We start from the raw sequence: 15,573 nt of genomic DNA on the forward strand, positions 1-15,573 counted from the left end.
AATCTGGGACCTGCTGGAAGTGATGTCTTGGCCGGAAGTGATATCCTCAAGGAAATTAAAATAAATAATTATAGTGAAACAAATAAATAAGGGGTAACCAGTCCTGTTCCATCAAGTTAATTTTCTCTGTAGCCTGCCTGAAATAACACCTTCCGCCACAAAAAAATCAGTAAGATTTTCAGCCCTACCCAGAACCCAGTTCAATTTAAGTTCTTATATCTAAACCATATCATTATCAGGACCCCTCTAGCTTTACAAGTCTAAAAAATAAAAAAAAATTCACCTCACTAGCTCAAGCCTCTATTTTATTCTTTTTATGTGGGGAGGGGGGCTGCCTTCTGAGGCATTTGTTGAATTCCACGTTGATCAGATAGGGACCATTCTGGTGGCCTTGCATTCCTCTTTGCCTGACTTGACCAAGGCACATTTGCTCACTCATGAGTAAACACGACTGTGTGCCTTAGTTTCACTTTCCATAGGGTTCAATACATTCTTTAGCTAGGAGGGAGGAACTTCCTTCTCAGGTGTTTTTTGGGGCTGCCTTAATTGAATTGGAACCATTCTGGTGTAATTGGATTCCTCTCAGCTTGCCCTTCCCAATGGACTAAGGCAGGTTCATCTACTTGTGAATAAACGCGCAATAGGCTCAGTTTCACATTTCCTAGGGTTCTAGGCATTTGCCTTCTCAGCTATCAGCTAAAGCTTCATGAACCACCAACAATCAGGTCACAACCCACCAAATGGGCCGCAACCCACAGTTTGAGAAACACAGATCTAGATAATATGCATAGATAATCTGAAAGTATATTCATATTACATTTCCTTTAGTGGTGAAACCTAGCGCAGTAATATTCTTAAAAAATCCAAACACTGACTATAATCCTGTATATAAAACTGTGATTGCAAATACGATTAGGTCTGCATGAACATTCCCCTGCACATTCTGAAAAGGGGTCAATGATTTGATTGTACGTACACACGCAAATGCTTCAGGCTTTGTGAGAAGTTAATGTGACTGCCCCCCCTTTCAGATATTTAGACCCCATCTTTCCTCGCCTAGGACTGGACTGGATGCATTACATTTACCTGTATTGTGGTAGAGCAAACCTCTGAGCACTGTGTTTTAAGTCTTACTTCACAGATTGTCTGGCAGTAGGGATGTGGATCTGTAGCATCAGTTGGGTGGGGAACATTTGGCTGGTCTTAACTATGGTTATGTGTGATATTACTGATGTTTATTGGTGCTAACCAGAGGTTTTCATTGAATATGATTAACAAACACGACCCTGACGCAGTTCATGGCTGAACACAGTCACGTTCTGGCAACTCCTGCGACGCCGCTGGAACCAACCGTATTGGCTTCTGCCTTTCCATTGGACCATTTCAGTGATGTGGAGAGGGGGATTTGCTGCATGGGTAACAGCCTATCCTCCATACCTACTTTACCCAGGCTTCGCATACTGGAGAGGACACTGTTCCAGAGCCACCATTCAGAGCGCGATACCATAGTCTTCCGAGACTAAAGGATGCCAACAGCTATTAGTATTAACAATTATTGACATACTAGCTATAAACCATGAAAGGTGGTAGAAATTCAGTGACAAGAATTGGGGGGGGGGGAGCACGGAGAGGCTTTACGATATAGAGCCCTGCATTATGTGGCAGCTCCCAGTCTCTCAATCATTGCTAAATGTTTCCTTTTCCAAAATACTACTCAGTTCTAGGCTTCCACTAAGTTATAGATTTCTATTGGTTCCAGTGGCATACCTGAGGGGGGTCCACGGTTGCATGTCCCCAACCCTCAGAAGGGTTCTAAGACCATTCTAGAGGCCTTAAAAAGTCTTCTGAGTGTCAGAGGGGCTGTGCACGGCTTCTCTGGTCCTCAGAATGGCTCAGGACATGATCAGAAGTGGGACAGCATTTTGCAGTCTTGGCCCCAGGCAACACAGGAGCCAAGATTGCCACTGATCGGTGCTCTAAAATTGTACAGATAAGTAATCTCTAATATGTGCATATAAATTTTAGATTGCTGGCATTTTAAGAGTACGCTGTGAACAAGTGCAATAGAGTGGCTTATTTGTCAGTACTTTGCTTTACAGCAGTGTTTCTCAGCCCGTGGTACTCAAGGTGGTGTATGTGCAGGACTCCCAGACCTCTGCCACCTGGCAGTGAGACCAGCAATCCAATGAGAGGATTGCTGGTAGGAGGCCTTGCTCAGTAGGCAAAGCCCTCCTATCCACTGTGAGCCTCTTACCCTTTTTTGTTGCATTGCATCTGGCCTCCCAATTCAGAAGTAACCAGCGATAACATAATCACCAGTTACTTCCAGTGGTACTTCCAATAGCTGGAGCATGCAAAGTGATAGGATGTGGGATGAACATTGAGAAACATTGCTTTACAACAATGTGTAACTAAAAAACAATCTACAAAAATTAGTTAAGATAAGAACAAATGTTCTCTAATTTTATAAAAGCAATTGCATTTAGTTTGCTTGAAAATTCACTAGATAATACTTCAAATACAATATTGAAAAAAACTTCAATTTTGATAGTTTATTACATATTGGAAAAATAAAAGCTGGTAAGATAGTACCATTGCATTGTTTTATGAATAAACAGATAAATATTTTTGCATTGCTGTGTAAAAATTTATCTTTTTGTTTTCAGCTGTAAATGCTGTATCTTTGGGTAAGAATGGAGTTGTGGAACTTGTATTTAAGATAATCGGTCCTTTTAGCAAAAAGAACACTGGTCTTATGAAGTGAGTAAAATACTTGAATATGTTACACTTTTAAAAAAGTTATTGAAAATATTAAATATAGTATTTAAGATAGGGATGATACTGTTAAATGTAATGGTCAGTTTTGTTTTAATTTTCTTTTGTACATTGAGAGTTAAGCTAATCTATTCATTTCTGTCATTAAGACATTTTCCTCAAGATTTGACATACAATTTTCATTTCTTTTACATCTTTTAATGTATAGGTCACACAATTCAGGCAACCATATGATTTGTTCTGTGTGCCCAGTAGGACATTTTGATTCCCCCCAAACAATTGTCATAAAACCTGAAACAGTTCATTGACAGTTATAAATATACATAGGATAATCTTACTTACAGTGCAATCTTATGTATGTCTACTCAGAATTATGCCTCAGTGGGACTTTCTCCCAGGTAAGTTTGTATAGGATTGCTCGCTTAGCATAGTTGCGCTTTATTTGGATGCACAAATGATGTACAACCTAATCCTATACATATGTACTCAGCGCTCAGTTACACTGATATTCCTAAAATGTCTATAAATCTTTGCATCATGTAGTATTAACAAGAACTCCTATATAAAGTTGGGAGAATATCCTTTGAGAAAATGGTCATGAAGGCAGTATCATGAATGAATGAGCTGTGTGTATGCTATTACAGGGGAAAAAACACTTCATATTACCTTTAAAACAAATAAGAAAATATTTTGAATGTTATTTTTACTAGGATCATACTGTTAAATTTTAGATCTTTGTCACTTAAATTTGACTAGTGTGCCATTTTTATATTCATAGGGTTGCTTTAGATACTCTTGCTGCCTTGCTAAAATCAAGTAAGTATATTGCTCAATATGTTAACAAAATTTTATTTACAATTAAAGGTAAAATTGCCACAAGGCATGCAAAACTAAAATAGAAAGTTGACATTTTATAGTTTGCAATTTAGTAGTTCAACTTTGGGTTGATGTTGAGAGTCAGGAAATTCACGGTGAGTGTTCTGCTGACCTATGGAATAGAAAACTGCAGGAGCAGCACAGATCTAACATGCACGCTTTGAAGTAATAGCTAGTAATTTTGAAATACTTATCATGTTTCTGAGGCTTGCATCTCATATTTATTTTTATGTATTGATATCATTATATTTCTATCCTGCTCCTTCTCCAAGTAGATCAGAATGACATGCTTGGTCATCCCACTTCCATACTTTCCTTGCAAAATTCATGTATGTAAATTAGGATGAAAGAATACTTGACTGGCATAAAGTCACCTAGTAAGCTTTAAGACTGAGTAGGATTTTGGTCTCTCTAGTACAGTCTGACACTACCCTGAGCTACAGGGTCCTACAGTACCCTGATCTACCATGCCATATCATATCTAAGATAGCTACCCTTATCTATAGCAAAACTGACTTTGAAAGCTTTGAATTTCAATATCTTTTTAAGTGTCTTTAAGAGCCATTTCACATGTTTCTTTTAAAATGTTTTTCCTTAATATATAATATACGAATACAACAGTAATACAAGTGTATTATACTTTACAGAAAGTCATGTTATTACTGGATTGCATTCAAACTTCACATCAGAAACAAAATAATTTCCTTGTTTGAATCTTTACCATGTTAATGCTAATAATCTCATGTCAACTTTAAAAATCTCTTTTTTCCCCTTTTTCCTGAAGAAACAAATGCCAGGAGAGCAGTAGACAGAGGCTATGTTCAAATGCTGTTATCAATTTATGTAGACTGGCACCGTCATGATAGCCGGCATAGGCACATGTTAATCCGCAAGGGAATCTTGCAGTGTATTAAAAGCGTTACAAGCATCAAGTTGGGAAGAAAGGCATTTCTTGATGTCAATGGGATGAAAATCCTGTACAACACTTCCCAAGTAAGTTTTATGTATCACTGTAAATACATGGTAAAGCATTTTTATATACCATTTTAAATTAGTATTTTATATATTATTAAAATGACATCATAATCATATACTTATACAGTTTCCTAAATCTGGCTACAATTTTCAGAATCTTACAAACTAAATTATTGCAATTATTGATATTTTTCTCCACTGAAAAATCAAGTTACTCAGATAATTGTATTCGGCTTGATCAACTGTTTTTAACATTCTAAAGTTGAATATTCACTTGAATATCCTTTAGCTTATATCTTTGTCACATAACAATTGGCATTTTTCTTGTATTAATTATAATCTTCCAATGGTCACAATCATCACCTAAAGGTTTTTTTAAAAAAGGGAAAATAACAGGATAGGACAAGGCACACAAAGGGAACGTACAAGTAGAGCCTTTAAAAGTGTCTGAAATATCTTTTTAAAATGTGTGTGGGGGGGAGCTCATTATGTAGTTTTTAAAGGTAGGAGGCTTGCAGATAGGACTTTAGATGGCTTGAATTTTTACATTTTTGCATACCAAAACTTTTTTCAAAGCCTGACAACTGACCAACACCACACTTACGTATATCTATAGAATTTATATTCATTAAATCCTTTTAGTGGATCTGGTTTTGCTAAAGACCTAGTTCTGTTTTATATGTACTTTCCTCTCTTAAAAACAATTGACTCATTGTCCCCTCGTTCTTGTTAATCCCCTGGGAATTAATGAGTTCTAGTTGCTAATCAAAAAAAAATTGTGTGTTAACCAAATAGACTAGCAGATGATTGCTTGAAATGTATTCGTTTTGTGCAGTATGGCCTAGATTTTTCTGCTTCATCCAACGCCTTATCTGTGTACCTATGTCTGAAAAAATTGTCTTGAGCTAAATTGCATACTGTAGGTGTTTGTGTGTTCATAAAACCAGGTTTTTTGTTGTCAAAGTTCTTGGGGTAGCATTACTAAACGAAAGATGATGCCTGAATACAGCACATCTCTATGTTGATAGTCGAGGAGAAGGATTGAACATCACCAAGAGGTGTATTATTTTTAATTATCCAATGTGGAAACTATGCATTCAAGTTTCCATGCTTAGAAATAATTGCAACATTTTTTCTGATAGGTTTAAAGGACTGTTGTAAATTATTTAAAATTGTATAATGAGCATTTGATGTTCTATCAAATGATATTTGATATAAAAGTTCACATTGCCATGGACCTTCTCATTAGAGCCATAGTTAATAAACAGTACAATATTTCTTTTTAATGATTTGTTTGTTGTAATAGGAATGTCTTGCAGTCAGAACTCTTGATCCACTAGTCAACACTTCCAGTCTAATAATGAGGAAATGCTATCCTAAAAATCGTCTTCCACTACCCACCATTAAAAGTGCTTTCCATTTCCAACTACCTGTCATTCCTGTTAATGGACCAGTGGCTCAGCTTTATAATTTGCCTCCTGAAGGTATGGTTAATTTTGAAATGGTCTTGTCAAAATCTGATCTGCTCTCAATACAAGAGAAAATTATACATAGAGCTTTAAAATTACTTAGGCCTCTATTCCCTTGGCGTACCTGGCAGGGGTATCCAGGGGGTCATGTGACCCCGGGCAACGTCTGGAGGCAGAGGCAAAGCCCCCCATTCATGCCATGCCTCCCCACTGGTTGTGTGGGCTGCCTCCTGCCTGGAGGCCGTCTGAGAACTGGAGAGACTGCATGCAGCCTCCCTGACTCACTGAAAGCCTTGTAAGCCCTTTGGAGTGCCTAAAAAGTCACTCAGGCTTCTTGGAGAAACAGGAAGTCACTTTTTAGGCCCTCTGAATGTCTTAAAAGGCCTTCTGAGGGTTGGGAAGGAGGCTTGCACCCTCTCCGGCTCTCTGAAGGAGTCTGGGCAGGAGATAACCAGTGTGACTGGTGGAGAGGCGGCCATTTGCAGCTGTAGCTCCGGTGGCATCATGGTCAGGAGTGCCACTGCTGAGTTTGCACTTCTGAACTACTAATATGACAAAGTTTACAGAGGGCGCAATCCTAACCCCTTATGTCAGTGCTTTCCAGCAATGGCATAGCGGTGCCAGTGGAACATGTGCTGCATCCTGCAGTTGGGTGTCACTCACAGAGGCCTCCTCAAAGTAAGGGAATGTTTCTTCCCTTACCTCAGTGCTGCATTGCCCTTATGTCAGTGCTGGAATATTTTTTTATTCAAAAAATAAATTGTTTGAAGTCTGTGTCTGTGTTACATATGAGACTCTGTGTGTGTGCGTGCGCGTGCGTGCCAGCCTCTTGTCTCTTGAAAGCTCCTGGCCCACTTTGCTGAACATGACTGGAACTATGCTCTGGTTGCATCTGGAGGGTGTTCTAAGGGCCAGAGAGGTTGAATGAATGAACCCATTCATTTATTCACTCATCTATCTCTAATTTATTTATATAAATTTTATATTTAAATTTTTTTCCTACCTTCAACACTGTGCCAGATATTTGATGTGGCCCTCTGGCCAAAAAGTTTGGAGACCCCTGATATATATACTGTAGTTTTTATATCTCATCTTTGGTCCTTAATTTTCATTTTGACCTGTTAAGCAAAACAATAGCCATTTCAGTTAGTTTAGCTTTTTCCAATTCATTCATTGCCTTGCAAATCTTTTTAAAATCATTAATGTAGTGGTACTCAAACTGGTGAGTCGTGACCCACCAGCTTGTGTAACTATGCCCTGTTCCCTTTAGGGGGCAGGGGAGGGAGGAAGCAGTGAAGTGATCCCCAGAATCACGCCCCTGCGGATGAAGGGGGGCTGTTTTTAAACTAAACATATGTGCTCACATGGTCTGGGAGGTGTGGGGAGCCCCGCAGAGCGCTTGCAGGTCTCCCGGCGGCTTATAAATAGTGAAACTTGCAAGTGTGATTAAACCGGAAGTGGAATTTCTGGTTTCGTTGCACTTGCAGCTTTCACTATTTAGAAGCTGCAGGGAGCCCTGCAAGTGCTCTGTGGGGCTCCCCACACCTCCCGGATCCTGAGAGCATGTATGTTTAGTTTAAAAATAGCCTCCCTTTCCCTGCAGGTTCTGGGGATCGCTTCGCTGCTCCCTCCCTGCAAAGACTTACTCCTGGAGTAAATCTCCTGGAAAGTTTGAGAACCATTGCATTAATGTGTTTGAATGGAGCAATAGGATTAAATCAAAAAGTCTGACTCAGATTTCAAAAGATTGAAACCTTTATGTGTCAGGTGTGGAGGTACTTCTTGTTTTTTTTTCAGGAATGAAGGTGGTTCACTTCCACCCCACCATTTTAGGCTTGAAATTGAGACTGTTTGGGTGCCTGTTGAGTAGTGGTCATGTGATTTGACTTTCTGATGGGTACCTGTTTAAAAAAAAAAAAGTACAAGTGCTATCATTTTTACATTTCAAGGTATATTAATTTTTTTTAAGACACATATATTTTTCTTTGTCAGAAGAGGTTGTCCTGTGAAGACTGGCTAGAATAGTTGTACACTTCTTAACATAATATTTGCAATTAATACTCAAGATGTGGCTGTCTACTTTCTTCATTTAATCATTGCTGCTTTTCCTTCGCTTATCATTGTGCTGTTGATTCATTTATCACTGCAGTTACCCTCACCCTGTGAGAGTGGTGAGTGTCCCAGCTCAAGTCTAGTAATGAAAGTAGAGCTGTGTGTATACCTTTTATAGGGCTGCTTTTAACATAGAGCAGTGATACTGTTTGCTGCACAGCTTTCTCATTTTTCATTTTACTATTTATGTTACTGGCTCAGAATCTAGAAGGGAAAATGGAAACCTCATGTGTGGCTTTCTCCTTTTTGCCAGTGGAATTATGTTAATGGGGATGCTTTGGAACTGATATTTGCCTCGTCACTTGCCGCAAGTGCCAAATTTCAGGACCTTTAAAAATAGCCTTATGATCTTTCAAGTTCTTTTAGTGGTCACTATAATAAAAGTTGTCAAACTGAATAGAGGCATTATTCTCTTCAACTGGCTAAATTCTAGTAATGCTGTACTTCCTGTAATTGCTGCTATATTAGTGCAAGTTATGATTAGCACAGGAACTATACTTAAACTCCATGTTATAAGACAAACATAGGATTCCCGTGTTGTGTGTTTCTCCCTAGGAAATAAAGGCCTTGAGGCTACTTTCAAAATGGGGTACGAATGGTAGATTATTTCTTACCTGTCTGCAACTTCTCCCCTGCAAATCATTTTAAATTTATTTTTTAGTCCTGATTTCTAAACCAGAAAAAAACCTGATTGGGGAAAAAGAGGGATTTTTTTTTTTTGGGTGGGGAAGGGATTGCAGGGAAGATAGCTATTTATCTTTTGCAAATGCTTTTCTGCCCCCACTGTCATGTTACCTCAGCCAAATTGAGTTTTGGAACTCCCTTTACCAAACTGAAGGGATTTCAGAGCTTATAATGTTCTGTTACAGTCTTGAGGATCTTTTTCCCGTGTATAAATAATCTTATTCTCAAGCAGTTATATCACAATGCTATGCTGTGCTTTCCTGAATTCCAGTATTCAGTGATGTCAGAGAGCCCTAGAAAGAGTAAAATTCCCAGAAACGAAGCTTGGATTTCTCTATACTTTACCCATTTCTCCAGGTGGGCAATACTGAGAAAACATTTTGGCATGAGCTATCTACCTTTTGTGGTCTTCTTTGTGTGACTGGAGTCCCTGTATGTCAGTTCTGATGAAATGTTCATTGAGATTGAGCAGGCATCTTTTATGACAAGGCTTTGTCAGTTCATGCAGTGTATCCCTTGTGAAATGTTCCATTTTCTGACAGAATGCTTTGCCTTTATATGAAAAATAAGTGAAATGTTCTACTATAGATTTGTTCCACGCAGTCTAACTGGGAAAAAGTTTAATAGGTTGTTTCTGTAATATGGAGAACCTGAGTTGTTAAATTATATGCACTATGCGGTCTCATGGGAATTTTAATTCATATGTGGTATTAGTTTCAGTTGATGAGTGAAAAGTTTCACATGCATCATTTCTTTTCTGGGATGTACATGTTATAGAAAACGTACATCTGCCCTACTTATAGAGCATTTTATATCACAGTGGATGACGTAGTAGATGAGAGTGATGACAACGATGACACAGAAACAGAATCTGAGATTGAAAATGATAATGAAGAGGACATAGATCAACTTTTTAAGGTTAGAACTAGAATCCAATTAATAGATTAAGACTTTTGTATGCTGTTGTGGGATTGTTTTCATAACTTTTTAAAAAAAATTGCTTGGTCATGCATTTTGTTTTTCGAAATCATAAACTATTGTGCTGATTGTGGTTCAGTTGTTAAAATGAGGTAGAAAATGACACTAAAACGAATCATTTGTTTTGTTTTAATCATTTGTTATTACAGGTTCTCTATATCTCTACTTGTATATTAATTTTAATTGCAGTATTTCACAAACCTGTTGAACTTCCCTAGTTTCCATCTTTTCATCTGGAAAACATCAGAGATCTTTGTGGGCAACCTTCTGCTGCATGCAAGGAATTGTGGATTAGGGCAAAGGGGCAATAAAGATGGTTTTACCTGGAGCATCACTGCTCTTCTTGATCACCTCCATTCTGTTGCTGGCTTAAGCCTTGCTCATTCTTTGATTTGTTTTCCCTAGCGGCAACCATTCTGATCTGGCAGCCAAATTTCAATGCAGATAGCATTGATTACATGAATAGTTGTCAAGGGTATGTGTACATGCTTGCTAAATACTGAATGACAGATTTCACTTTTTTTAAATATCCACATACTCTTGTAATGCATTTTTTAAAAATGTAGGATATCTAAGAAAAACACTTTTGTTCAAAGGTTTTTAATCCAGACCTTTTGTGCCATGTTTACATTGTTTTCTGAACTAAACTAAACTAAACTAGTACTATCCCTTTTTAATGTAAGCAATAATCAAGTTAAAAAATAATGCAACCAGGTAGTACCAAACAAACTCACATTTTAAGATTGTTGCCTCCAAATATACAGGATGTACTTGTATGTGAGGATCTACTCGATTAAGTTAAGGTACTGCCTTAACATAATTGTAAGGTGTGTTGCTGCCAGACTGTCTCATAAAGTAGGTCAAATCAATGAACAAAAGTCTTATTTCTTATATTTTTATAGAAAATTATACACCTTGTATTGTAGGTTTTCTTTTACAATATACAGTATTATAATGGTTCTGACAAATAATCAGAATGTGTTTACTTATCATTATAAAACCATTTTTAATGCCAACAGTTCAGTCAGTAAGATGTACTTTTTCCTTGAGAGATGCAGGTGTACTTTGTTTAAAATATAAAATGAATTCTTGATGTTTTTCATGTTAATGTTATTACTTATTGCACAAGATTTTTCATAACGCAGGTTGATTTTTGTGGTGGGTTTGTTTTTATTTTGTCAGAATGATGATATTGAGACTGATATCAACAAATTGAAACCAAAGCAGGAATTAGGACGACCCATAGAAGATCTGAAGATGTATGAACAGTTTTTCCCCGAACTTATAGAAGATTTTCAGGTATAAGGGTATATTTTCTTGTATAACTAGCATTATACAAGAGGGGTCCCATAATAAAATGTTGCAATATGTGTATCTTCTTGCAAGTCCCATTGGATACAATGAAGCTTAGTTCAGTGTAAGCATACTCTGGATTACAGTGTTAGGCTACAGGGGTTGCATTGCAGTATTCAGTATTGAACAAGGCTCCCCACTTCAAACCTTCCCATTTTTTCCTTTCTTTTCTCTGTCTCCATTCTCTTCCTCCTCTCTGTGTTTCACATAGTCAACTGTGAAGTTCAGCTCAAAATTATGTTGCTATAATATTGAAAAATCCTTTTCTGTTCACCCAGCAGGAAGTTCCAAGTCATAACAATGTCTCTCTAGAAATCCAGACCTTCCTTAGATGTAAAGCATTTAGAGGCTTTTTTTTGGTCCCTTTTGGTTGTCTCTTTTTTTAAAGACAAGAAAGACTCCATTATTTCAGTCCTTATACCCAGTGTTTCATATCTTTGGAGCTTAGCACATACTCAGAAATCTTCTGCTTGTTCCTGTTTTGACTACATTCGTATTAATTAAGGGTGGGGATAAGAGAGAGAGAGAGTTTATGAAAGATATTTTTGGGCAGCTATTAAAATGGAAGTTTTGAATGTTTACATTGTAAGAGTGTCATTCTAAGATAACTGAATCACAGCGAGAAGGTACAGCAAATTATTGTATCACTATTAACCAGGTTGCATAATTCACAGATATTGTTACAAGTTCAGATAGAAAACTTTAGAACACATCTTTTTGACACATTTATTTATTTGAAATTTTTGTATCCTGCTCTTCAACTGACAAGGCTTCTAGACTGCCAAAAAATAAATTAAGAGGAAAAATGAATATATACCTGTTTAGTATCGTCCCTTTAGTTCTTCTATGGTGATGGGGGAGAATGCCCGTCAGCTTGAAGTATAGTATGTGCATGGCTCAATTACTGATGTTTTTGGAGACATTGGAACTTGAACCATGCTTTAACTTACATCATATCTTGACATATGCTTAGCTTGAAGCACCTCAGAACAAAGAACTTGATTTCCCAAGGTCAGACCACCATGTTCCTGGGTGACAGCGGGATAAGGATTTTTCATGGCCTACTCTGTCCTTCATTTTGTCAGTAACATTGCCCACTAACTTCTTCCCTCCACTTTCTGTTATGTTCATCATGTCATCACCTATACTTCAAGATAAAACACTCTGAGACCACCTCCTTTTCCTTTTGCTGCTGTCACCATCTTCATTTCTTGAGCACAGGCTATTCTTGTTACTGTCCCTTCCTTGAAACATCTGTAACCAACATTTCTAATGTTGTTTCTCCAGCTAGTTGTCCCTTCTTGTTTTCACTCTTCTTGAATTCTCTCCTCGTTTAGTCATTTTATCTTCCTTTGTTGTCTGTGATGTTCTCCTTTTCTCCTTACCTTTTTAACAGATCCTCTTCATCAGTCCTTGTCCTTTCCCTTTTTTCTACGCTTGTTCTTATGGCTTCAGCTATCATCTTTATATCTCTGAAACGTTTCCCCTCCCTTTCTGTCAAGTTCAAACCTTGCTGGATATTTTTCCTAAATGCCCTGTTAGCATCCCAAACTGATCTTATCAAACAAAGATGGTGCTGTTAGTATTTCCACTCTAAACCCAATACAGTATTCTATATTTTGTAAATAGTAATCTCTCCTACACTGATAATTCTCTTCTAGAATCTATCTGTTGCCTACTGCTTCTCCCTTCTCAAAATTGCCAAGATACTTTTTTCCTATTTGTGCCTACTTCTAAAATTGCTGCTTATGCTCAGATCATTTGACTTCTTCATAAGAAGAGAACATAAGGTTTTAGTGGAGGCTTTTCTAGTTTAGTAAAGGATAGAAAGCAGTAGGGAAGCTGGGCTATGATGAGATTGATCATTTTGGTACATGGAGGAGTTACATTTAAAATCAACAAAGAGGGTTAGAACATCATCCCTAAAAATAGGAGTCTGGTACTTTTTAAGCTTGAGAAAAATATGGATAATGGGGAGACTTGATAGGGATTTATGAAATTATGATAGTATGAAGAGAAATTTATCTTATCTAATAATACTAGAAGTCAGTCACCCAATAAAGTTGAATTTTTTGTAGGTTTGAGACAGACAAAAGTACATACTGAGTTTGTTTACCACAAGGTATGGTTGATGGCTCCTAACTTATTTACTAATGAAATTTTTAAAAAGAATTAGATGATTGTTCATGTTCATTGTTCAAAAAGAATCATGATGTTCATGATTGTTACCTAATGCTAATGGCTAAATGGTATCTTCATATAATTCTGAATCACAGATGCTAGAGTCAAGCAAGATTGTCATGATGGTATCTGCCTAGCTGTTGATGGAAGCTGAATGGTGGTTTGATCTGGCAAGGCAGATCTTATGAAGTGGCTTCCTTTCATTTCTGCATCCGTGCTTAAGCTCTTCACCTCCTACTGTGTCTCTGTACTCATCTTTTCTCATGTTGCCTCCTATTCCATATAAGCTTAACTGGGTTTGGCTCACCTTTTTCAGATTTCACCTAAACTTTATGACCTGATGTGCTGCTCCTTTTGCCTGTAACAGCTTTCCATTGATGATTCATTAGATTTTGCCCCCTCCCTAAAACTTATAAGCCTCTGGGAAGGGACTTTGTTGTTTTAGTATTTAAGTGAAGTATATCAAATATCTAAATCTTCCTAATGGTTATTTTTTTTTTGGTCTCTTTCTGTCCTTTATGTTAAGGAATGTGACTTAGTTTCCAAGGAGCCAAAGCCTTTTTCTACCAATATAACCTTAGGAGGGCCTATTGTTGTTCCTACAGCTGGAGAGGAGCCGTCTTTAGCAACCCACACAATAGAAATTCCCATGAAGGGGAGTCATCCTCTACAAGCAGAGGACTGTAAGAAAAGACCAATTTTTTTGGGTCTGGTACAGAGCGATAGTAACTTGGACAATAGCTTACAACTTCAGGGTGATCACATGAAATTACTATCATCATGCCAGTGCCTAAATCATGAAATAGTGAAAGATTTTGACAGAATTACTTTAAAGAATGCTTCCAGAAATGAACAATCTTATAATACAAGGGCCATGACAAAAAAAGAGTGCAAGACTAGCCTTAGTGAAGTAACCTGTAATAAGCCTTTTCAACATGTTTCATCCTGTGGAAGTGTTTTGTGTGAGGGACGGTCTGTCCAGCTGGGAAAGCTGTGCTGTACTGGAGCTGACCCTGAAGAAGAAGAAATTTCCTGCTCAATTTCTTTGGGAGAGCCTGTCATACTTGAGGTACCTGAAGCATTACACCTCCATGACCCAGAACTTTATATTGAAGTCGTGAAAAATACGAAGTCTGTTCCTGAGTATTCTGAAGTTGCTTATCCTGATTATTTTGGACATATTCCACCTCCATTTAAAGAGCCCATTCTTGAAAGGCCTTATGGTGTGCAGAGGTGAGTTAGAGACATAATTCATTTCAAGAATAAAGATTTAGGGTAATATATTTTGAGTGACTACAGTCAGTGGCAAAATTTTAAATTAAGAACTTTGACTTTTTTTGTCAGAATAATGTACTATGGGGCAATGTTTCTTAAATACAGAATTCTATTTTCTCTGAAGATTTTTGCCTAGATAAAATATAGATCTTGACCTTCAATGGATGGTCTTACACAAGATTGTTTAGTCTCTGCATCCTCTCCTAAGCAACATGGGATAATAGGAACTACCTATGTTGTGGAGATGTTGTATGGTGGGCAGCCCAATCCACCACCATCCAGAGTTGGCTCAGGCCTCCCTGCACCAACTCCGAGTGTCACAAATGTGCCATAAGGAGCTGGCTGGCCGGTGTGGAGGCCCACATCAGCTTGGCCATGCTAGATCCAGTGTGCACTGGGTGGCACAGAGGGTGGGAGAGGGTGGTAGGAGGGTGTTTTGGAATTGAGGAGTGGACTTTTTGGGTGGGGGTGTGGAACAGGGGAGCATCAGGCCTGATGGGTGGTGGGAGCGGCAGCAGCTGCTCATACAGTATCCTAACCCTGCTCCCAGGCTGAGCAGCCCTGCACAGGCTTCTCAGATGTACTAAATAGCTGCCCCATAGGGCAGGCTGGGGCATTGTTCAGGGTAAGGGGAAAAATATTCCCTCACCCTGAGGGGATCTCCAGCTTGCTCCTAACCTGCATAGGATATAGTGCAGGCCATGCAGTCTGGCCGTGCCAGTGCAGATTAGGATCGCGCTGTTACTGAGATAATGTGCACAAGTTTGGCTCACCCTTTGGATTGCCCAGCGCTCTAGCTATGGAGCCAGTGGCAGCTAGGGGGTTTGAATCCTGGGTGCAACCCTGCATGCAGTTGCTTTTTGAATGCCAGGTGCAAGGGAGTGGCACCAGGATG

The 15,573-nt window shown here is 38.3% G+C and overlaps 1 protein-coding gene across 5 annotated transcripts in view; it reads left to right on the forward strand.

Annotated features, from left to right (window-relative positions):
- AGTPBP1 (ATP/GTP binding carboxypeptidase 1) overlaps positions 1 to 15,573 on the forward strand; it is a 68,937-nt gene that overhangs the window by 29,183 nt on the left and 24,181 nt on the right. For all 5 annotated transcript variants that reach the window (XM_066613756.1, XM_066613753.1, XM_066613755.1 and 2 more), the window contains 7 exons: positions 2,667 to 2,760; positions 3,554 to 3,591; positions 4,436 to 4,644; positions 5,933 to 6,110; positions 9,712 to 9,809; positions 11,052 to 11,168; positions 13,930 to 14,636. In XM_066613756.1, coding sequence (XP_066469853.1) covers positions 2,667 to 2,760; positions 3,554 to 3,591; positions 4,436 to 4,644; positions 5,933 to 6,110; positions 9,712 to 9,809; positions 11,052 to 11,168; positions 13,930 to 14,636 — 1,441 coding nt within the window. The remainder of the gene's footprint in view (positions 1 to 2,666; positions 2,761 to 3,553; positions 3,592 to 4,435; positions 4,645 to 5,932; positions 6,111 to 9,711; positions 9,810 to 11,051; positions 11,169 to 13,929; positions 14,637 to 15,573) is intronic.

Source organism: Tiliqua scincoides, chromosome 2 (genome assembly GCF_035046505.1).
Source record: "Tiliqua scincoides isolate rTilSci1 chromosome 2, rTilSci1.hap2, whole genome shotgun sequence".
NCBI classification, from domain to species: Eukaryota; Metazoa; Chordata; class Lepidosauria; order Squamata; family Scincidae; genus Tiliqua; species Tiliqua scincoides.